Source organism: Rhinolophus hipposideros, assembly GCF_964194185.1.
Source record: "Rhinolophus hipposideros genome assembly, chromosome: 13".
Classification (NCBI taxonomy): Eukaryota; Metazoa; Chordata; class Mammalia; order Chiroptera; family Rhinolophidae; genus Rhinolophus; species Rhinolophus hipposideros.
The window spans coordinates 61,542,153-61,567,161 of record NC_138059.1 but is presented as its reverse complement, the minus strand read 5'-3'; the positions used below and the strand labels follow the sequence as shown (position 1 = coordinate 61,567,161).

General features: G+C 41.0%; 1 protein-coding gene across 1 annotated transcript in view; it reads left to right on the top strand.

The window, feature by feature from the left end:
* The window catches only part of LOC308506672 (uncharacterized protein), an 87,758-nt gene that overhangs the window by 53,503 nt on the left and 9,246 nt on the right, over window positions 1-25,009 (top strand). The window contains exon 3 of the mRNA XM_081070458.1: window positions 20,973-21,110. Coding sequence (XP_080926584.1) covers window positions 20,973-21,110 — 138 coding nt within the window. The remainder of the gene's footprint in view (window positions 1-20,972; window positions 21,111-25,009) is intronic.

Sequence of the window (25,009 nt, the reverse complement as noted above, 5' to 3'; positions counted from 1 at the left end):
TGTCAGAAAAAGGCACTACCCAGAGACCTGTTTTCAAAGCCTGACTTCCCCACTACCAGTAGTTGGCTTTTATTATTTTGTTTTTTATTATTAATGGTAATATTTATAATTTTTATTTTTAAAATACTCCCTTGTACAAAATTAAACTCAGTATGGCATTCTCTTCACCTCACAGGTGATTTTCAAAGTCATTCTCAAATTTCTGCTCAAAATCTTGAATTCAAGAGGAAGGTATTCTTTTTTGATGTATCCAACAAAGAAAATAAGAAAAGCTATTCTATTTTGCTTCCTGTAGGAGCAGCCTTTGGAGCGTTTGATTAATAGTTTTTATGGAGAATCGCAACCAAGACAAAAAGACAATCTGTGAGCAAGTGTCTGCTGTTTAGAGGACAAAATGATGAAATTCCTTTGTTACTGCACTTATTGTTTACTGGGAACTGTATATCACAGGAAATGAGACATTTTGAGCATTGGTCCCAGTCTTTTCAAAGGAGCTTCAAAAAACCTAGATCTGCTTTTTGTTTTCATGAGTCATTCTTGAAGGAGGACAAATCTCAGACCCACCATAAAGAATCATTTTCCCCATAAGAACCGGTGGCAACCTGACTAGTGCACACACAACCTGGCATGACCTGACTTCCGCAATGCAGACAGTGCCTGGCTAATTTCTCCTCGAGTACAAGAAGAGAGACAGAAAGAAACCATCTTTTTCAATCATAATAACAAAGCTTTTTGGGATGTGTTTTAATCCATACCTGGAAGGTATGAATAAAACGAGAAGATATTAAGTATATCCAGTAGCTTCTAAAGTGTGCCATCTTGATTCTCCCTTTATTCTTTCCGAATGGATAACGTTTTACCAGTAGAACATTGTACAGCTCTGCACTTTATTTAAAATGATCTTTAGTGGTCACGAGGGTAACTATTGCTGGCTTGTTTGCACTCGTCTTAGGGGCTAGGTGGAGGAAATTGGACACGATAATTAATTCAAATTCAATACCCAAATGTGCGTCAAGGAACCTGAACTTTAATCTCAGGTTGCAAAATTGCAATTCAAAGAGAACGAGATATTTCTTCTCCCCTGGCATTTTGCTGATAGAATTATAAAGCTAAATGGGAGATTACCACTCACAGTATGTTATATTCACTTTAAACATCAACTACTCTAAGAAGCAGTAAATTACAAGTAAAATGATATCACCAAAGTACTTCCTTGATTTAAAATACTACCATCACACATCCAATCTGAACTTTTAAAATAATCTTTGAAAAACCAAAAAACAAAAAAAATGCATCTCACGTCTACTGATGGTTCCTGTATTCACACACTGTATGGTGGAACTGCTGATTTTTTTTTTCTTCTAAGGGCAATTTTATAATGGAAGAACCTTAACCAAAAACACAGACACACTGCATGTTGAGCATAAACAAAAATACCTAACTACCAGGCTTATTTCCTGGCCAGTAAGTGTTTAATGTGTTTAAATCCTCGTAAAGTATTACAGCCGCTCTGACCGTATGGAAAGTCTCCTTGGGCAGGTTGGTACATGACCTCAGTCTTATTTAGAATCGTCGTCAGCTCCTTGGAGGATACTGGCTTTTTACAGTGGTTTAAAATCCAGTTATGCTTTCCAGGGTGCATTCACCAGCATCTGTGTGATTGTTTTGCGAACTTTTGTTGATGTTTATTTAACTAGTTGCATAGGAAACATTTCCTTTTTGACTACTGTGCTTTCCTCAAAAATAAGACCTAACCAGAAAATAAGCCCTAGCATGATTTTTCAGGATGACATCCCCTGAACATAAGCCCTAATGCGTCTTTTGGAGCAAAATTTAAATTAAAAATTATATTAAAAAATGAATATAAGACCCGGTCTTATTTTCAGGGAAACACAGTAACTAGGCAAGTGAGGACACCAGTTAGTTTACCATATCCTTCATGCCATTGGATTTTGTGATACTTTTAATGACTCCTCCTAATAGATGGCCATGATAATTCCCAGTTATGATTTTCATTTCTTTGGCAACTAGCAAGGAGTTATTTTTTCCCATAATTTGTTTCACTATTTATATTTCTTCTCTTACAAGCTGTCTTTTTGTGTTCTTTTGCATATATCTATCAGTGTTTTAGTGTTTCTTTTATGGATTTGTGAGAGTTCTTATTGAATGCTTTGGTCTCCTGTTTGCTGTATATATTTGTTTTGCTTTTAAACTCATACACACAGAATTTTAAAATTTCCCTGTAATCAAATTTGTGTATTTTTCCTTAATGATTTCTGTTGCTTCTAAACTTGGGAAACTCTTCTCCCCACATAAAATGGGCAAATGAACTCCATTTTCTCCTAGATTTTCTGTTTAACCCTTTAAGTTACCTGGAATCAGTGTTCCTAATGATGTCAGTCTAAACTGTTTTCTCAACTGCTAGCCAATAATCTCATTTGTTTGTTGAATATAATGTTGTATAGCATAGCTATAATTCTTACATTTGAGTGTCAATCTGCTGTGTTTTACTGAGCTATCTGTTTAAAACTTACAGCTGAAATGATTGTAGCTTTATAATATACAAGCACAACCCATATGTCTCCACAGGTAAACTTTTCTTTTATTATTAGAATGCCTCTTGAACTATACGACACAAATTTCTTTGAACATACTTATTTTTCCATACAAGATTTTTTTCACCACTGCTTATGTAAGAAAATTTATATTTTTCCCTGCAACTCAATACCACATTTTAAACAAAAACTATAAAGGTAATAAGTCTTCAGTTAATAAGGAATAATAAAAATAAATAATAATTCTTGAGTCAAATGAAATTCAGGAATATTATAACCATATCAATATCATCATTTGTAGACCATTTTGAAAAGCACTAAGTGAAGGCAAAGGAGATTATATCTGGAATATTACATACAAAGCCAAAGCTGGTTAATAACCATATGAATCGTCTGGTGAACAGAAAGTGATGTTTTAAATGTATTACATATACTAACATGATGTCACTGATATGTAGGCGTTTTACTGTGTTTTGCTTCTGTGTTAGGGGAATTCGTTGGGTGTTTTGGTTTGACAGACCAACGCTACAGTTTTTCCCATTTAAAATAGTGAGAAATAGGCTTCCAGTCCACACTTTTCGGGGAGTAAGTCTGATTATCAAGAACAAATTAGTGACTTAAGTGGGAGGTACCTGTTCTTTATCATCTTGTGGGACCAGAACTGCCCTACCATGAATATTCTTTTCTATAATATTTCTCCTCTTTCCTTTTTTAACTTTTAAAAACCTGAACCACTGAGAGTAAATTGTCTATACGATGGCCCAAAACATCCAAGTACTTTAGTACGTAATTCTTATAAACAAAGACATTTCCTGTATAATCACAATACAACCTCAAAATTGGTAAATTAATGCACTACTATCATCTAATCCATAAACTCCTCCCAATTTTTGTCCAGATCCCAAAAATGCTCTTTGTAGTAAAAGGATGCAGCTCAGAATCATGTGTTGCATTTCATTGTCATTTCTCTTTAGTCTCCTTCAAATTGTAATCGTTTCTGTATGTTTCCTTGTCTTTCATAACCTCGGCACTTTTGAAAAATGTTCCCCAATTTGGATTTGTCTAAAGTTTCTTTTCATTGGATTCAGGTTTTGAATGTTAGTCAGGAATGTCACAGTGTTGCTATATTCTCATAGTAGCCTGCCACAGAGAAATACTAAAAGTTAGTTTTTTGGTTTCATCCTCAAATTCATAAAGAAACAAAAGCAAACCAATTACTTAAAACTGGACAGAACAACCAATACACTTTATTCTTGGTTGGCAGTAAATCAGACAGATGCCGTTGTACCAATTAGCTATTGCTATTCAACAAAACACTTCAAAACTTAAAACTTAAAACAACAACTGTTTTTCAATTCATGATTCTTTGAGTTGGCAATTTAGACTGGGTCTACCTGGGCGGTTCTTCTCGTCAGCTGGGCTTGCTCATAAGTCTGTGTTCAGCTGGAGGACCAGCCAGGAGGGTCAGCTGGAATAACTCATTTCCTCAGGCTCCCAAGTTTCTAAGAAAAAAGAGTGGAAGCACACAGGCCTCCTAAGGTCCAGGCTCAGAACTGAGACAGTGTCACTTCTGTCACATCTAGTGGCCAGGACTCAGAAGGTTAGACAGACTCAAATTTTGTATAGCTAGCAATTACTATGAATGAAAAGAACAAGTGCTTTTGATTAAATAGTGACTTCAAAGTGGAAGTTGGGGCTGTATCATACGACCCCAAACTCAGTGGCTTGAAACAACCAGTTTATTTTGCTCATGAGTTTTATACCTCATGAATTCTGGAAGGGCTTGATTCTGATCCGCAATGCATCCACTGTAGTGACTTGTGCTCGATGACCTACTGCTAAGGCGACTCTTCCATTATGTTCTCATAGTAGCCTGCCACAGAGAAACACTAATACATATGGCACGGCTGTTCTCTTTGGCCTCCCCCTCCCCATACATGATGTCTCATCTCCAGGGCCTCCCCATGTGGTTGGGCTTCTCACAGCATGGTGGTATCAGGATAGTCATACTTCTCAACTGGTTGGTGTCTGGCTGCCCAGAAACAGGAAGTGAAAGTTGCGAATCTCCTAAAACCTGGATTCAGAAACTGCTGCAACTTCACTTTGGCCATATTCAGTTGATCAAAAGCGTCACACAACCTAATCAGATTCAAGGGGAGGGACACAGACTCCCCACTTATCAATGGGAGGAGTGTCAAAGAACTTGTGCCATCTTTAACCTGCCACAGTCTGCCGTGTGGTCACAAATTATTTATATTCTTTCCACATGCAAAATATGCTAACCCCTTCCGCAGTCTCCAAAAGCCTCAGCCCATTATGTCATTGAGCGTAGGCTGAAGGTTGCAGATCTCAGGGCCTGGTGCTGGTAAGCCTCCTTGGGTTTGGTTCCTTGGGTCTGTGTCCTCTCAATCTGAAGTCCTCCTGCGAATAAACAGTAAGTGACTTGTGCACGCAGACACAACCCCTCCGCCCCCCATGCACACACTAACACACAGTGCTGGGGCAGGCGTGCGTAGACAAGCCCTTTCATAAAGGGGCAAAACAGGGCACAGAGCAATCAATGTTCCATAGTGATATGGCATCCAGCTCGGCACATGTGGCCAATTCCTTGAGTAACCCCGGTCCTGCACCCTTGGTGTGATTTTCTGTGGTTCTGACCTTTGGGCCCTGGGTTCTGCCCCAGTTGCTTTTCATTTTCCATAAGAAGTAGCCTATGTTTTCTGCTGAGTATGTTTCTCAGTCTGAATCCTTTCTGTATTAGTCCAAAGCCCTCTTTTAAATGTGATATTGATTCTGACCCTTTCTGTCTGAGGTGGTATAATTCCTTTAAAAACACTGCGGGAGTCCTGGGTGTCAAACCAGAATCCATTCCGTGAGATAACAGTCATACCCACAAATATTTTTGATCTAGGCTCTTCTCTGCTTTTGGCCCTCTGAAAATCTGCTTAAGAATGGGACAATATCTTTAAGACAGTGATATGTGGTATATAAACCAAAAACAACAAGAGAACAAGACAAACAAATGAGAAAGAAAAACTCATAGACACAGACAATAGTTTAGTGGTTACCAGAGGGTAAGAGGGTGGGGGGAGGGAGATGAGGGTAAGGGGGATCAAATATATGGTGATGGAAGGAGAACTCTGGGTGGTGAACACACAATGAGATTTACAGATGATGTAATACTGAATTGTACACCTGAAATCTAAGTAATTTCACTAACAATTGTCACCCCAATAAATTAAAAAAAAAAGACAGAATCTCTTGTTTAACAGACAGGGACTATAAGGCACACTCTTAATATCTTCTGTGTAGCTGGTGGGATCCACGGCATCACCTTCAGTGCTTCTGAGATCTCGTCACAGGGATTGACGCTTGCAGCTTCCACTTCATCTTTACCCTGAGTCTGTGTTCCACTGCCCTGGTTTTGATCTTTACCTCGCTTTAAAAATGTTTTCTTTGCTAGAAAACAGACGAGAAATGGTTCTATTTTTGAAGTCCTGGGTCCTATGTATTTCCTCTAAATTCTGCTAAAAAATGTGAATGCTTCTTCAGCTTATTTCTCCCTATCTATACTTTATCATATGCAGATACAGGAACATTCTGCCTGGAAATGTACTTACTGAAATCCACCAGTTTATTAGGTCCATTTTGTACTTTCCCAAATATGTCAGGTGACAGTTTTGCTAAACCTTCTACGACTACACAGTGTGGGTTACCCTCTTGCCAAGACTGAGTAACAACCTCCTGTCCTTTCAGCCTCATTAACACTCTCTTTCAAGCTTTGCCAGTCTCTGCCCACTGCCCAGTCTCAAAATCAATGCCACGTATTTTAGGTTTTTGTCACGTCAGCACTTCTGTACGTTCCTGCTATTAATTGCTGCATAGCAAACTATCACAAAATTAAGTACCCCAAACAACTGTTTTATTTGCTCAAAATTTGGAGGTTGGAAAACTCAGGATGACCTCAGGTGGGCAATTTGTGTTTGATCCATGTGTTGTCATCTGGGGTTACAGGGGCTGGGTATCCATTTCTAAAATGCCTCATACGTCTCATTCATATGTCTAGCTTCTCAGTGCTCTTTGGTCTCTCTCATTCCACATGGTGTCTCATCTCATCCTCTACTTCCTATTCACATGGCTTTGGCTGCTCACATGATGGTGCCCTCGGGGAAGGTATACTGTTTCATGAAGGCTGGCTTCCAAGAGTGAGTGCTCCACACGGCAGGATGTAGAAGCTGTCAGTCTCTTAAGGCGTGGGCCCCAAAACTGGCAGAGTGTCATTGCCACCATATTCTATCCATTAGAGCCGCCATGGAGCCCGCCTAGGTTCAAGTGGGCAGGAAACATAGACTAACCCTGCTCTCTGGGAAGGATTCCCTCATTGGGTCACTGGCTGTCTTGCAGAAATATTTATTTAAGAAACATTCATTGAGCATCTACCAAGCCCCTAAGAACAAGCTACACATAAATAAATAATTTTAATGCAAAGTGGTGCGTTTAATGATAGATGTGCAAGGTGTTGGGGTGAGTCATAGAAGAACATTTAATCATCCTGGCAGTCAGCGCAGACTTCTTTGAGATGGCACTTGAATTAAGTCTCAAACAATTAGTAGGTTTTAGCCAGACAAACAGGAAGGAGGGCAGTCCAGGGGAGTTGAATAAAGAGGGGCATCATGGGATGAGCCAGAAACTCAGAATACTTTGGCGCTCCTGAAGCATAAAACATAAGGAAGTGAGTGGCAAGAAAAGAGGCTGCAAAAGAAAACAGGAGTCACACCATGAGCCTTGGATACTGTGTTTAAAGGAGCTTAAATTTTGTCTTCGAGGGAGTGGGAAGCCATTGAAGCATTTCAGTGGGGAGAGCACAGTTGGGTTGACATTTATGAAGCTCAGTCTGGTTGATGTGTGAAGGACAGGTACTCCGGGTCCTCGTAATGACCTCCAGATTTGCTTTGTCTTACTGTGGCTCATGGCCCCAGCGAGAGTAGATCTGTAAGGGGTTATGTTCTGGGAGTCAGCCCAGTAGCCAGTGTACCTAAATGTAATTCCAATCTTTATTCCTGAAATAATTCCCAAGAGAATCTAATTTTTTATCCGTAAGTTCTCATTCCCTTTGTTCTTGATACTGCTACCATCCTTCAGCTCCTCCAACCTTTTCTCCTCATGCCTTAATATTATCTCTCCACTGAAATTTGGGCAAGTATGATAGACACACAGCAGCCATTTAGAATTCTGGAATCCCGCTGTGTAAGTGTTGTAAAAGCCCCCTGCTCAGAGGCAGAGAATGTACTTTGATTCTCTATTCCAATATCCTCCTTGACCATAACTGAAGTGAGCTTTGGAGAATGTGCCTTCCTTGGGGACTAGCCTCCTGCCCATCAAAAGGTAGAGACCAAAGGGTCTCTTAATTCTTGAAAGTATAGACTTTTAAAATTCTGGCTCATGGGTTTTTGGTGGTAAAAACTTTAAATATAAATCATATATATATGTATGTATGTATAGATTTACATATGATAAGTCATACACACACACACACACACACACAAATACATATGTATGATTGCCAAGGGCTGTATTGTCCAACATGGTAGTAACTAGCCATAAATACACACCAGATTTCAAAGACTTAATATAAGAACAAGTAAAATTTGTAGAAGTAAAAAGTATGAAATTTCTCATGGATAATTTTTAATATTGATTATATGTGGAAATTATTTTACCACCAAAAACCCATGAGCCAGCATTTTCAAAGTCTATGACTTTCAAGAATTAAGAAGACCCTTTGGTCTCTACCTTTTGATGGGCAGGAGGCTAGTCCTGAAGGAAGGCACATTCTCCAAAGCTCACTTCAGTTATGGTCAAGGAGGATATTGGAATAGAGAATCAAAGTACATTCTCTGCCCCTGAGCAGGGGGTCTTTACAACACTTACACAGTGGGATTTCAGAATTCTAAATGATTGTGTGTGTCTATTATATATATACACATATATACATATACATATATATATATAATTGCCAAGGCCAATATATTTTTGATACATTGGATTAAATTAAATATATCATTAAAATTAATTTTAACATTTCACTTTTACTTTTTTAATGTGACTACTAAAAATTTAACTAAAAATTTAATCTTACATATATGACCTGCATTATATTTCTATTAGACGGTGCTGGCCTTGGCAGAAAAAAAGGAAATGTACCAAAGTGCACACTGGTTCATAAAGTTTCCACCTAGAGGTAATACACAACTTCTGCTCACATTTTTTTGTCCAGAACAAGTCACACTCGCATACCTAATGTTTTCTAGGGGAAAGGAAGTGTGATCAAACCATATGCATTCAGGAGACCCAGAATAATTTTCTATAGCACTAAAGACGATCACACATCCTTTTCATAAACAATTTCATCAATGCCATGTATGAGACAGACTTAATATTAAATGCCATTGAAGGCTGGAACCCCATCAGTTTGTTATTCCCAACCCTTGCCTTACACTTTGCAAATGCTGGCTGAATGCAGATTTCCCAAGAAGCTCTGACTCATGAGCTGATGTGAAGCAGACATTCCTAGGACATAAAGAAGAAACAACTTAAAGAATCAATGGCAGCCCTGCTTAGAAGCAGTAATATACATCAGTGCTGACCACTAAGGAAAAGCTGCAGGAGGCAGACCCTTCTGGTGCGGAGCAGTCAGAGATGGAGTAGTTATTGGTGAGCCAAAATGTCATAAAATATATACATAAGGACACACAACCACAGCATGCAGATATTTAGAGCGGTCATGAATCAAAAAGCAGTCTGCACGTGTGCATAATATACCATCAGAAGAACTGTGGGGGTGTGAGCTTAGCACAAAGACAGGCAGGAAGCTGGGGCTGGGAGAGCAAAGAATGTGCAGAAATTGTGGATCTGGGGTGCATAGCAGGTCTGCAACCAGATAAGGAGCCAAGGGTGAGGTGCTCATACAAATCAAGCATCAGGGCAAAGCTATGAATCAGCCCATCAGTCCGAGCAGCACAACAGTGATTGGTCAGGGAAACTAGTGGGGTAAGAATGAGGGAAGAAGGTAATAAACAGGTGTCCTCATATTGCAGAGAAAGGCCAGACACTGCACCGGAAGGAAAGGGGCAGGGCAAAATGAACAAAAGCAGAGATGCAAAAAACACTAAAAGGAAACCTCAGTGTTGCAGGTAATCTACAGCCACAGCTAGGACACTTCCTGTTTGCTTCTTTGTGGTTCAGGAATTAATTCCTGGCTTAGCCTGGAGGCTATTGACGGGAGAAGGTAAGAGTGAATCTGCCAGGAGGAAGGAGTATTCAGAGATGTAAGAGAAGATCCTGACCATTTGACATAAAAAGAGCAGATTGTTACACAATGGGATCTTTGAAGCTCATGTACCCCATGTAATGTCTTTATAGGTGCATGTCGGCCTTAGGACCCGTTTTCGGTGGAGCATATACTCATCCAGAAGTGGTCGTGGTTGGCCCAGAGCCAGTCACATTGTCTTGTTTCAGCCTTCCATGTGACCTGTGCTACACACTGACAAACGACTGCCAATGCACAGCAGAGCAGTCCCGCAGCGTGGCTCACCCCGTGGAGAATAGCAGTGCGGCAACTTCCGCCCGATACCCTGAGACCTGGCCAGTGGGCAGTCTCCTTTCTAGGAGCTCATGCTGTAGTTTCGTTTGTTGGTTTAGTTGCTTGGCTGGGTGGTGGTGGTAGTGTTGTTTAGGGTTTCTTCCTTTCTTTTTCTTAGTGTGAAGATCATTTGTCCACCTTGGGAGTAGGGGAAGGAAACTCATCTGAAAGAAGGAGAATATGAAAGCATCGGGACAGGCTTAAGGACTGGGCTTTCTGAGAGGATGGCTAGTGTTGGCTCACTTGGTTAGAGGCCATTAGGTTCCTTAATGAGAGAAACGAATAGCGTTGCATGTTGCTTAGGAAGCCTCAAGAAGGAAGCACTAGGACCATGGAGAAGACTTAAGGGGAAGGACTGGGGCCAGGGGCCCTCTGCCCTCCTTTTTCCTACCACACACTTTCCTAGGATCTCCTCCATTCCCGTGGCTTTAAATGCCATCTGTACTGAGCCTGCAGAGTCCCTGCCTGTAGATCAGACCCTCCCCTTCCGGGTCCCAGCTGTGTGTTCTAGCTTCCCACTGGGTGTCCCAATTTGTCTTTCTCACAAACAGCTAAAACTTAAGTCCAAAACTTGAACAGATTCCCCCTCACTCTCACAAATACAACCTCCTCTCAGATTTCCCCGTCTTAGCTAATAACACCACCACTGGACCAGTCAGTCAAGTGAGACCACTGGTTTCCTCTTTTTCTCACTTCTTACATCAGATCCAACAGGAAGTTGTGTTGATTCAACACTAAGTGAAAGGAGAGACCCTCCATTCCTCGCCAAGGCCTCTGTACTTGGCATCAGCCCCCTTACCCGTTCCCTTGCTTTCTCTTCTGCCTCCTACAACCCATTCGCGCGCACTTTGAAGTAAAAAGGACCTTGAAATTGCAGTTATTTTATTCTCCCACTCAGTGGCTTCATTTTCCATGTAGAATTACATCCCAGCTCTCTATCCTGCCACAGACCATGCCTCAATTCTCATCTTGTACCTTCTCCTCCCCCCACCCCACTCTCCCACCCCCGCTCACACCCATCAGCTACTCTGATTTTCTTTGACTTTGTTTAACATATCGACCTCAGGGAGTTTGCAGATGCTGTTCTTTCTGGCTGTAACACTCTCCTTCCTTCAACGGCTTGCATGATCACTGTCTTTTCATTCTTTTTATCCTATTTCTTGTCATCTCTTCAGAAAGGCCTTCCATGAATGGTCATCCTCCCCTAGTATTCTGTCTCTGTCTCTGGCTTATTTTGTTCAAAGCACATTTTACAATTTGTAATCATGTTTTAATTCAGTGTTTTGCTGCTTGAACAATTAGCACCTAGCCTGTGCCTTACATATCGTAGTTACTCAATACGTTTTGCTCTTATTTTTCAGTCCATGTATCTTACACCTGAATTCTACCATCATAGTTGCTTGAAAGTCAACCAGTTGCCCAGAGTACATCTGTCCAGTAAACTGGGGGTATGGGTGCTGTAAGCGTCACCAAGGAAACATTTAGAAATTGTGCTGACTAAAGGGATTCACATGTCAGAGAAGACTACCCATTACACTAGTGGGAATATTTTTCAGTGTGTGTTTCAAGACCTCACCCATCAGCCATTCACTCATCACATATGCAGGAGAAATCTACTGCACGTGCTTTAGACCTTGCCCAATATATATCTGATCACCGCATGAGGACATTCTTCTGACAGCCCAGCAAGACATGCGTGGACTCTAGAGGTCAATGGGAAGCCTGGCAATGAGGGAAAAGGTCCCAAGTTGTCCTTTGGTGCTTGTCGGGGACACACCGGTACACCCTGAGCATGAGGCAGAGTAGAATAAGTAGCTCTATTTCACAGTCATTAGCTTCACCAGTGTCCAGATCCCACACATCATCTTGGATCAGAATTAAGAAGACCTTCCTTTTTGGAAGGGCAACTTAAAGGAAGGAAGAGCGTCCCAAGTGTCAAGTGAGGCTGAAGAAATAGTACCCAGGACAATGTGAGAGTGTGCCAAAGTGTAGACGTAAAACTGTACTAGGAGGAGAGGCATAATCAACTAAGAGTTAGAGAGACAGGAACAGGCGTCAAGTAGGAAGGGTAAACAGGAGCCAACCTGGGAAAGCATCGCGTGGGCAGGCTGGGAAGTGCCTGCTAGGGTTGCCCCCACACCTCAGGGCAAGAGACCGGCGTTTGTGTCACCAGTCTGGTAGGGTGCCAGAAATTCCACCTGCTCTGCTCTGCTTAAGGACTCTGTGCCTGACTGGCCATAGAATTCCCCTGCAGTTTTAGGAATTTAAGAAGTTGTATCAGGTTGCTGGCAAGGCATTCAGACAGAAACACAGGTCAGGAGGGAAAGGGAAGAGGCAAGATGTGACAAGACACAGTGTACTGTGGAAAGGCTACTCGCGTACCAGGTGTGGAGTCTCTGCCCGCAGGGCCAGTAAGTGAATCCGTGTCTCTACTTAATGACTCATTTAAGTTCCTCCCACAGCACTGGAGTGGAAAGGTCTGGAGATCATAAGGTTCTGCCATGGTTTCACCTCAGGCACCCCAGGGTTTTATATCAAAGCCCAGGAGGCTGTGATTTATAGAGAAAAAAGAACCATTTTCTTTTGTCACCTTCAGTCACAGGTATAGAAAGGCAAAAATACAATTTATTCACTCGGAAAACTGAAAGTTTTGAGGGTAGAAAACTTCAGGCATGAATGAATTTAGTAGCTCAAACCTCTCCATGAAAAACCAACGTCTTTCTCTTTCCTTTGGGCCTGGCTTCATTTTCAGGTTGAATTCATGTCCAGACTCACTTCCTTTCTCTTTCTAAGAGGAGAAATAGCTTTTATTTCTCAGCAGTTCTACAAATAGGTCAGGATTGGCTCTATGTGGGCCAACTTAGTCATGTGTCTATCTCCAAACCAATCACTATGACTAAGAGCACGGTATACACTGATTAGCCAAACACTGAATGGTGCAGGGAGGAAGTTTAGCTCTACCTGAATCACGTGAACTATGGGTAAGAGGAGAGTAATTTCCCAAAGAAAAAGAAAAATGTTCTAACTATAGTAAGAAAGAGGAATGGAGGCTGGAAGAGCAAACACAAGACCACAATGGGACTGAGATAAGCCAAGATGGATGTGAATACAAAATAGAGCCCAAATAGAGATATAATCAGGAGAGAGATGGTACTGAGCTGAATGAAACTGTAATGTGAATTAAATGAAAGGGACAAGGAGAGGATCCATGGTTCACGAGTTCTGACAATTAAGTTCGTGAACATACTGCAACGCTGTTGCTAACCTTTTTTTTATATCAGAGGGGTTATTGATTATGAATTTGTACCAACTGGACACACAGTTAACCAAGTTTACTATTTGCAAGTGCTGAAAAGACTGTGAAAAAGACAAAACTGACCTGAACTTTTCGCCAACAATTCATGTCTCTTGCATCACGACAACGCACCAGCTCACACAGCACTGCCTGTGAGGGAGTTTTTAGCCAGTAAACAAGTAACTGTATTGGAACACCCTCCCTACTCACCTGATCTGGCCCCAATGACTTCTTTCTTTACCTGCAGATAAAGGAAATATTGAAAGGAAGACATTTTGATGACACTCAGGACGTCAAGGGTAATACGATGACAGCTCTGATGGCCATTCCAGAAAAAGAGTTCCAAATTGCTTTGAAGGGTGGAGTAGGCACTGGCATCAGTGCATAGCTTCCCAAAGGGAGTACCTCGAAGATGACCATAGTGATAGTCAGCAATGAGGTGTGTAGCACTTTTTCTAGCATGAGTTCACAAACTTTATTGTCCAACCTCGTAATGTGCCCAAGAATTAGTAAGTGGGATTATTAAAAGCATGGATCTATGAGCAGGGCTTAGCCAAGGTTCCCTAGAAAATAGAACCTAAGGCAACGTTTAATTACTAATGCTTCATTGGGAGGTGCAATCCCAGGGCAGCAAAAGTGAGGGAGAGAGGAAGTGACTGGAAGCAAACACAAGATGGTGTCACGCCTTCATGAAGGGACGCAGAGGGACTCTTGTATCAAGGGGCCATCTCCTTTGTACTGTACTAGAACACATTACCTCAGAACAGGTCATTGCAGAGAGGGACTGAAAAGAAATTTATCTGTCATCACCACTGACCAAAGTGTGCCCCCACAGAATCATCTCCCCCCCACTTCTGTGATGTTGCCTGGCCCGTTTAGTATGTGAAGCCTGCCCTTGATATGCAAACTGACCAATCCAGAGCCAGACCTCATCTATCTGGCTGTGCACCCCAGGCAGCAATGTCCCTCTGCTTTCCTCATCCCAGATCCAGGCACCAGAAAACTAGGGACCACCCCTATAGCCGCAACTCTACAAAACTACTCAAACTAGCCAGGCAGGCTTACTGTCCACCCTGCTCTGCCTCTCTACCTCCTGACCACCCTGGTATTTTTCCATGTGGTCCTTTAGAGTGTGCCGTGCCTCTTGCCTCTAGGACCAGTGGGAATAATAAAGTTTGTTGTTGGTTTTTTCCTGAGCCTTTTCTGTATCTCCTCTTGTGGCCACACCTGACTAAGCATCTCAGAAAAAGATACAAAACAAACACCAAACTAAGTGCCAGGCATTGTAATGAATATAATGAATATATAATGAATATATGTTATATCTGTACCTGTGGATATATCTATATGACGTATAGTGATCTGACATTGCAGATAGCAGATCACTCATAATTTTTTGAGGTATAATCATTAAAATATTTAACTACAACCATTCACTCCTACAGTAATTATAAATAATAATCATATAGCACTTAGATGTCCCAAGCCTTGTTCGGAGTGCTTTGCCGATTTCACCTTATTTAATTCCCTCAGCAATTCTGTGAGATAGTCCATAGCCCACCAAGAGATCTTCTTAGACTTAACCAAATGTGCAGACTTACCCCATGACTGGGAGCCACCATCCTACTCAGAAAGATTTAGGAGAGGAACCGCAGCTCATCAGCAGGGCAGCTTCAGACATTTCTCTTCAATGGCAGTTCTTCAAGCAGTCCAACAGTTTGGGACAGGAAAGAAGACCCACCAGGGGTAATCGTAGTATCTGGCTTAGAAGCCTCATTCTTGACCACAGCCAATACCTTCTGTAGGAATTTTTTCCTTTTAATTAATAGATGTTATATTTTAGGGCAGCTTTAGGTTTCAGAAAAATTAAGTGAAAAGTACAGAGAGTTCCCATTTATCGCCTCAGCCGTTTATACCAACAGTTTCCCCTGTTATTAGCATCTTGTGTTAGTATAGCGTAGTGGCACTTGATGCACCAATCAATGCTGACACATTATTAACTAAAATCCACAGTTTACTTCAGGGTTCACTCTTGGTGGTGTACATTCTATGGGTTTCGACAAATGCATAATGTCACATACCCACCATTATAGTATCAAACAGAATAGTTTCACTGACTTAAAAATCCCATGTATTCCACATGTTTATCCTCCTTTCCTCCCCCAAATCCCTGGCGACGACTGATTTTTTTACTGTCTCCATAGTTTTGCCTTTTCCAGCACGTCATATAGTTGCAATTACACAGTAAATAGCCTTTTCAGACTGACTTCTTTCGCTTAGCAATGTAAAAAGTTGGCATCAGTGGAGCCATCTTAAAATGGAGCCGGGCAGCCACTCCAGAGAAGCCTCATTCTTCTCTGCATGTCTTAGTCCTTGAACCTTTGGAATGTTTGAACTGGGCAAAATAACCTCTGGACTGGGTCAAACCAGTATTATCTTCCAAACAACTGTTTGTAAAGCTAACAAGAAAGCGTATCTCCGAACTATAGGACTGAAAATTAAGGACATTCTTTAGAATTAACACCGCCATGTATAATTAAAAAATGACTCAGTTTATTAGCAACAATAGAAATTTCTTCCTTTTACTCAAGTAATTATTTCCCTCCCCTTCCTCATAAAAACCCCTTGCCTTTACCTCATAATAGGAACACTATTTGGATTTCTATTTGGATTTGAACCTGGGCTTCCCAAATATCTATTATTTGTGATCTCAAGTAAACACTTATTGCTTTTCACTTCAGCCTTTTATTTTTAGGCTAACAGTAATATGCTTTTATTCCTCCTTGTCTTTTCCTGGTTTGAGATCTCATTTCTTTTCACTGCTGAATAATATTCCATAGTATGGATGTACCACAGTTTGTTTATCTATTCACCTACTGAAGGACATCTTGTTTTGGTAATTATGAATAAAGCTGCTATAAACATTCATGTATAGCAGTTGTGTGAACATACATTTTCAACTCACTTGGGTAAATACCAAGGAGCACAATTGCTGGTATTTATGTAGTAGCACATATGTTAATATGATAATAGCACGTACGAGGTCTGACAATTACATTCGCGAACTTGCCACTATGAGCTTACACTGGCAGCATTGTACAAACAGCTCGGTAAGGTTTCATAACCTGGGTATATCAGTGTCTCACAGCTGTGTTCGTGTCGACATGTGGTGGTATCTTGCTGAGTGGCGTTCATTATTGTTGCGTGTTTTTGTGTGCCGTCCCGAGAATGTCTGAGCTTGAATTAGAGTAATGAACAAACATTAAATTTCTTGTTAAACTTGGCAAGAGTGGAAGTGAAATCAGGGACATGTTAGTCCAAGTTTATGGGGATAATGCCATGAAGAAAACGGCAGTGTACAAATGGCTTAAACGTTTTTCTGAGGGGAGAGAATGTGTCACTGATGAAGAGAGGTCAGGGGGCCAGTAACGAGCAGAATTGACGAAAACTTTGCAAAAATTCATCAAATTGTGTGTCAAAATTGTCAGCTGACTGTGAGAAGCATAGCAGACTAAGTAAACACCAATAGAGTAACAGCTAGGAGAAATCTTAACTGAAAATCTTGGCATGAGAAAGGTGTGTGCAAAAATGGTCCCGAAGGAGCTCACTGATGAACAAAAGCTAAGGAGAGTCGAAGTTTGCCAAAACCTATTGGGGAGGCAAGACGAGGTTCTGGGCCGTGTTATCACTGGTGATGAAACATGGGTGTACCAATACCACCCGACACAAAGTGTCAAAGTGCGCGATGGAAGTCAGCCAATTCTCCATGACTGAAAAAGTTTCGTCAGTCCAAATCGAGAGTCAAAACGATGTCACTAACTTCTTTTGGTATAAGAGGAATTATTCGTTATGAATTTGTACCAACTGGACAAACAGTTAACCAAGTTTACTATTTGGAAGTGCTGAGAAAGCTGTGTGAAAAAGACGGAAACAACCTGAACTTTCCGCCAAGAATTCATGGCTCTTGCATCACGACAACGCACCAGCTCACACGTGCATGTCTGTGAGGGGGTTTGTAGGCAGTAAACAAATAACTGTATTGGAACACCCTCCCTACTCACCTCATCTTGCCCCCAATGACCTCTTTCTTTACCCGAAGATAAAGGAAATATTGAAAGGAAGGCATTTTGATGACATTCAGGACATCAAGGGTAATACGACGACAGCTCTGATGGCCATTCCAGAAAGAGTTCCAAAATTGCTTTGAAGGGTGGACTAGGCGCTGGTGTTGGTGCATAGCTTCCCAAAGGGGAAATACTTTGAAGGTGACCGTAGTGATATTCAGCAATGAGGTATGTAGCACTTTTACCAGGATGAGTTTACGAATTTAATTGTCAGACCTCATATGTTAATATCTCCTGTAGGATTTTTATAGGTATAGTTACAGGGATCCTGAAAGGTACAAACCTAGTTATAGGGGTCACCATACTCTGGGAAGCCCAAAGCATGGCATCCCCATCAGGTATGTGTAGTTATTTTCTAATTCCTTTCAATCCAGATGCAATTTGCCACTTAGGACTCATTTTTACCATAAATAACAATGTCTAGTGACATAGTTGATACTTCTACTTATTCCAGGTTACCAGGAGGACAGAGCTGGAAAGCAATCAATATTTAAGCATCACAGAGGGATAATAGGTTTAGTTAAACCCTTTGCTCAGAGATCAGTACTTTCATTTCCCCCATTTTTCAAATGAAGAAACTGAGGCATAGAGGGTTCAGTAACTTACCCAGGATCACATGGCTAGTAAAAAGGAAAGCCAAGAATCAGACTTGAGCATCTGGCTGCAGAGTCTATGCTTGTAAATGCTACATTATATGCCTCAAGCATTATTTGCTTTTCTTATAAATGGAGGCAGTGTTTATATAAATAAGGCAGAGGCTAATATCCCTAGCATATTGATTATAAGGCTGTGACCACTAAACTTGCTGTAATGCTGATTTTCTCTAAGGGCCTCTCTGTTTCTGTGCTTTGGGGGAAGTTTTTTTCAAAGCCTCTAATTTCCAGGGGGTGGGGAAGTCCCCAGGATTTCTGGGGACTCTCACCAACTCAAGGCCTCCGAATCTCTGACTCAGCCCCGGTACCAAAGCTTACTGTCTCTGTTTTATTTCCCACCATAACTATGATGCAGAACTTGGCCACTTTACTGGTTTTCACAAGAAATCCAGTCACCTCAAGCTTTTTGTGATTTTGTAAAATTTCCTGAATGTGCATGAGGTCACGAAGAGGAGTCACCTTGCTTATTTCATAGTCTCCCACCAAACATGACGTTTGCTCATGTTCTTTGTTCTCCTTTTTCTCTCTCTCCCTTCTCCTTCTGCCCCACCCCAATTACAAATAGATTTCTTTTTTTGTCTCTTCTATCCTCAGAAGACTTCCAACCATCTAACACCTATACCCCGTGGGGAAGGTTTTCACTCTTTACAGGCTTCTTAAGCTTTTTTCCATAAGAAAGGTGAGTCTCCCCCAAGAGGATCCCACGTACCATTTGTTACATAATATTTTTTCCATCTCATTATATTGCAATAGATTTAGCTAATCAGCAGCCCCTTCTAATAGACCTTCACTGAGTATATTTGATAACAGTAAGTAAATGACCAAAACATTACCAGAAATGTGTCGCTAAAGATCTTTGTTTACTGTATTACATTCTTGTTTTCCACTTTTAATTTTCTTTTCAGGATAGCCAACCAAATGGTAGAGAGAGCAGTAGCCATTTCTTATTTCTGATTTAGCTGGGATTTGCACTTTTCTCATAAACTTCAAGCGCTACAACCCAGGAATCATTTTATCCAGTTCCTCTATTCTGTGTCATCAAATGTCCATTAGTTTTGACTTAAAGGAGTCTTTATTTACAATGCCTGTCTTTGTTAATGTTTAGCCAAAACTGTGGTTGGCATGTTAACCACAGATCGAGACATTTCATCTCTCATTCATCATCTCATTCTTGAACTAATATTTTCAGATATGCCACATCTAGGTCAAAGCTATCAATTTCCTGGAAGATCTTGTATTCACTAGTTTTTAGTTCATTTTCTACTCTACAAATATTTTGAATGCCTGCTATTTGCAAGGCCCCAGATGATGGGAGAGGTACCAAGACGAGTATAGCTGTGTCACTGACCTTGAGAAAGCCTAGTAGGAAAGATAAGACATGAAGCCAATCATTGGAACATAAGGTGGAAAGAAAATGGTACAGATATTTTGCTAAGGGATTTTAAGAGGAAAGATTGATTTCATCCAGTTGGAAAGATCAAGAGATGACTTTAGAGTAGGTCTTTGAGGACTAAGTAGAATTTTGAGCGATCAGGATAATGAGGAAAATATTTAAGATGGGAGGCCCACAAAAACCAAGTGTCTGGTGAGGAAGTAGCAAAGCGCTCTAATTTGGCAGGAGCATAGCGTGTTGAGGGGACTTAGGGTGACAAGATTGGAAAGGGAGGGAATGTTTGAAGAAGCTGAAAACCTGCCTTCAGATAGTAAAAATAGTTGAGGGTGGAAAACCTTCCAGTCTTGAAGTCATAAGCAGTTTCGCCCTCTCGGGCAGAGAGTGGAATTTACCTTTGGGGACAAACTGCTAAATCAAGTTTCTGTAAACATCACTTCAATGGACCTTTTAATTGTGTGGATATAAGGACATGTAAGTACTCACTGTTTTTCTTAAAGAAGGCCAAAATGAGATGAAGTAACCCAAATGCAAATGCCTTGAACAGTCTAGTAATGTAAATTGGGTGTATCTTAAGCTCAGTTATGCTCGTTCAGAGTTATAATTTTTTCCTCAATCCAGATTTACAATTACTTATGTCTGAAAATTGTTGGTTGTTCTTGGGAGATGTGTTGATAGCTTCTTGCCCAAGCATTTGTTTACATCTGATCAGCAATGAAATCTCGGCTGTAGAAAGGGTGTAAAGGACCATTCTACTCTTCCCCGCATGCTGAAGAAAAATCTCTAAAGGAATTGTGCTTGGCTTGTGGTAGTGCTTCCAGGCTGGATTCTTGTGCATGTTGTAAGTAGAACAAGCCAGGAGGCAAGAATTGGTAGATGTTAGCCAAAGCCAAAATAGAACATCTCTCCATTTTAAAGACTAAAATCTTAACTTTCCCCCCATTTTTGAGGTTGCCATGCATATACACATAATTCAGAATTCTTAAAATATTAGAGAACATTTATTAACTTATTCTTCTCCCAGTATTCTGACATTATTAATACTTGTATTTTAAATGTGATTTCATGAATTAGTAAAGGATAAAACTTTAGTCCTAGAAGTGTACAGTTTTAAGTGTCTTACCCCAGCCTTTGACTTAAGGATGGTAATCCATTTCATAAAGAACAAGATTAAGGGCGATAAAAGTAGTAATTTATGTTTAGAGATAAAGGCATGACAGACATAAGTTTATATCTGACAGTTGGTAAAAAGTTATGGATATAAAAGAAAAATGAACTATTCATGTTTCATTTTGCTTTGTGTCTCTGCCCAGGTCATGACCATCATACTGGAAAAGCTGAAACAAAGGCTCTCTTTAATCTTTGGCTAAGCGAGGATATTTTGAGAACCGCCGACTGCCAGAAACACAGAGATAATTGTGCCACCATCTGTGATCACTGTGGGCAAGAAGGTAGGTACTGGATAAGGGAAAACGTTCTAATTTTCAAACATAGGAAGATCGTGGATAATAGAAAGATATTTGTAACGCATTTACTCATAAAACTTTATTGAGAACCTTCTTATGTAACAAGTACTGTGCTAAGCACTGAGGGTAAAAAGAAATAAGACATGTTCTTAGAGAAGGGAGACACCTTAACACATAATATAATAAACATTTGGGAAGTGCAATGATGTTGATTTGCACAGTATGTCACCTGGAGGCCTGAGCTGTAGTTCTGAGTGTGGGCTTACAAATTAGACAGACTTGACATTGATGCTGGCTGTCTCATTTAAGCCAAGTGGAACTGGAAAAGTGATTAAATCACCTGGATCATTCTCCCTCTGGGAGTGAAATTTGTCTCAGACTTGTAGAAATTAAATGAAGTAATGTAAGTAAAGAACTTAATATAATGCCTAGAACAGAGTAGAGACTCAATAAAATGGTGGTAATTGGGGTTACTATTACATTTATAAATTACATATTGGTAATGTTAGTTCTGGGCAAAATTTGAAAACTGTTAGATAATGTGTCTCCTAAGAAGGAAAGATGTGACCACTGAGTCGTATCATAATGGGTTCGCTAACAAATCAGCTGCAATTAACCACATTTCCTTTTACTGACATGGTTGCCACCACATTTAGTTACTGACAAGTAAGATAAAAAGAAGTAAACAGACATAGTGTTGGTGGGTTTTAGCGAGGCGCCCAGCAGAGTCTCCCCTAACACTCCATTAGGTGTTTGGGGAAACCAGGTTAGGCCAGGTGGCAGTACAACTACTGGGAGCTGGATTTGCATGTGGTTGATGGCTTTTACCAAACCCGAAGAGAAGTGTACAGGGCCATTGTTCCTCCCTTCTCATTCAAAAATTTTATGAACAAATTAGAAAAGAGCTTTCATGGTAGCCAGATAAAATATGACTGCTCGTTAGAAGAGATAAGTAATATGTTTCATGATGGATTCAGGACCCCAAACGAACTCTCTCCACAGACCAGAAAAACAGGTCTAGGCAACTTGAATTTTTTTCTGTGTGTAATCTTCAAAATAGTTGTGATTATTTGTAGACTGCATGGTCTGAATTCACAAAGAAAACAATAAAGCTTAAGTGCTCTACTCCAAACGAAAAGCACGGAAAATGTTAAAGTACACATCTAACAGTATATTAGAGACATACTCCTTCTATAGAAAGACAGACATAGTGCTGCAAATCATACAGTATGTCACTATGTTGTACTAAATGTGCATGTGATATAAGAATTTAACTCAGTTTCTTGATGTGCCAGTATTATCATTTTGGTAAATGGCTGAAACTTGTGGTGACAGAATATAAGCTTTCTCTCTGAATTTTCTGATAAGCTTTCAAATTATACACAGCTTTTGACCTCAAGATTAAAATACAAGTATTAATATTTCCCCTAAGACAATTGATTACTCAGACTTTCGCTTTAGTGTTCAATAAAATTGGCATGGATGTTTGCATAGCATTATGTCTTAAACAACAATATATTTGGCTTCTGTTTTTATGGAGCTTTATAGGTTATATTGAGTCGAAAATTTTTGTTGTTTCAATGGAGAATATAGCATGTACTTAAGTAGGGCAGATGCTTGTTACAATCTTTCTACTCCTTGGAATTTCAATAACAGCCTTTCCAGATATGAAAAACCAATTGAGTCAATACAGTAACCTATGCATAAACAATCGGTGGGAGCACACTTCTGGAATACCCTCCTCCTTGCATTGGGGTTAACTTTGTAAAGGAAAATAAATGTGGAGGCAGCAACCCGGTGTTCCATGGCTCAGGGCCAGTGGTGATGAGCTGTGATGTGCTCACACGAAACTGGTGCTGGGTGGAAGTGTCGCCTCCCAAATTCATCTTTCCCAGAATCTCAAAATGTGACCTTACCTGGAAAAAGCATCTTTACAGATATAATTAGTTAAGATGAGGTCATATTACAGTAGGGTGGGTTCTAAATCCATTCTAAATGATATCCTTATAAGGAGAGAAAAGACAGACATCACCGAGGAAAGCTGATGTAAAGTTACAGACACACAAATAGAATGCATATGATGACAGAAGCAGGGATTGCAGAGATGCAAGCCGAGGAACACCGAGGATTGCTGGCAATACCAGAGGCTAGGCTTGGAGCAGATTCTCCCCTATGGCCCAACAGAGAGCATGGCCCTCCCACAGTCTGAACCTGAGACTTGCAGCCTCCAGAACTATGAGAGAATAAATTTCTATTGTCTTAAACCATCTAGTTTGTGACACTTTGTTATGGCAGCCCTAGGAATTAATCTGAACCCTGAGGTGCCTAGGGAGAATGAACTTGTCTTAGGGATTTGTGAAAAATGCAAATTCAGGGTGCCTCAAGGGTTTCACAGAGTTCAGATGAGGCTTCACAGAACATCAGATAGAGCCTCCATTTGGTGGGTCTTGCCCTTCCACCATCTGTTCTCCCCTTGGTGGCCAGGGGGCGTCTTTCTAAAGCCTAAATCTCATCCCTTCATTCCTCTACACAAAACACACTGATTGTTTCCCCCAGTGCCCTCAGGATAAATCCCCAATTTCCCAAGGTAGGGTCTTCCTTATCTGTCCCCAGTTTACCTCACCTTCACCCTGTAACTTCTCCAGCTATCCTACTTTTCAGGCACCCCTGCTCTTTCTTCCCTCTGGTTTATTCCCTCTGCCTGGAGCACTCTTCCTCCCCCTTTTCTCCCGGCTAATGGTCCTCCTCCTTGGCTTCAACATTTCTTCCTAAGAGGCCTTCCCTGCCCCTCCTCAGTGCAACCTGTGTACTCTGTGCTTCACCCAACATTACTCATCCCTCTGTGTTGCATTTGCTTGTTTATTTGTGTAGCCAACCGGAATTTTACTCTTCACTACTCAGGTGCAAGAAATGTCACATTCCATTATTTCTAAAATTAAAACTAAGTGTGCTCCTCATTCTTATCCTCTTGAATCATAAGAATTCAATCTTTGGGCTTCCTCCCTATCCCACACTCCCCTGAGATGACCCAAGAAGTCTGGATTCATGCAACACCAGGAAACTGGTTCTCCAGCTGCATGAAGCTGCAGTTGTGTGGTAACCTCAGGTACCACCCTGAGCCCTGCAGCCCTCTCCACAGCTACAGGAGGGCACAGAGACCGCTCAGCCACTCAGAGCCTCAGCATGGACTGGCCAGTCAAGATTGACTCCCCGTTGGACCAGAGAGTCACCCCACCTTATACACCCCACTCCACCTCTCAAAATCCTTACCTTCATTTATACCCAGGGAAGCCTGCATTCTCCCTTCCCCATGCGCGCGCGCGCACGCGCGCGCGCGCGCACACACACACACACACAGCTAGGCGGTCCTGTCTCCTACTTAAGTCTCTATCCCCGCCCTGAGTCAAACCAGAATATCCCTCCTCAGTCCACCAGAAAAGGTGCGTGCTGACCTGCAGGTACTGGTTCTCTGGTAAACTCAGGGGCCACCCTTCCTACCATGTGGGATAGGATGGGTCTAAGATGATTGGGTTTCCACCTAGGCTCTCCATCTAGGTGGAAATGGACAGGATCTTGATTCCCATTACACCACACTTTCCACTGCAGTGAAACAAAAGCAATTTAGAAAGATAACAGTTTTAACTAACATTCAACCTATTTGTTTTAGTTTTTCTTTCTCACTAAGAGTAGAAGTTCCTTGAGGAGAAGGAGAATGCCATGTCTCCATAACATTGTACTTGCTGTGTAGGAGGTGTTTTAACCATTACACTGTACTGGTAGGTAGCAAACTATCTTTAGAAAATGGACAAACTTGGTAATAGTTAAATAGCGTAAAGTAAGGATAAAAAGCATAGAATTAGACAAATCTGAATTTGAACACATGC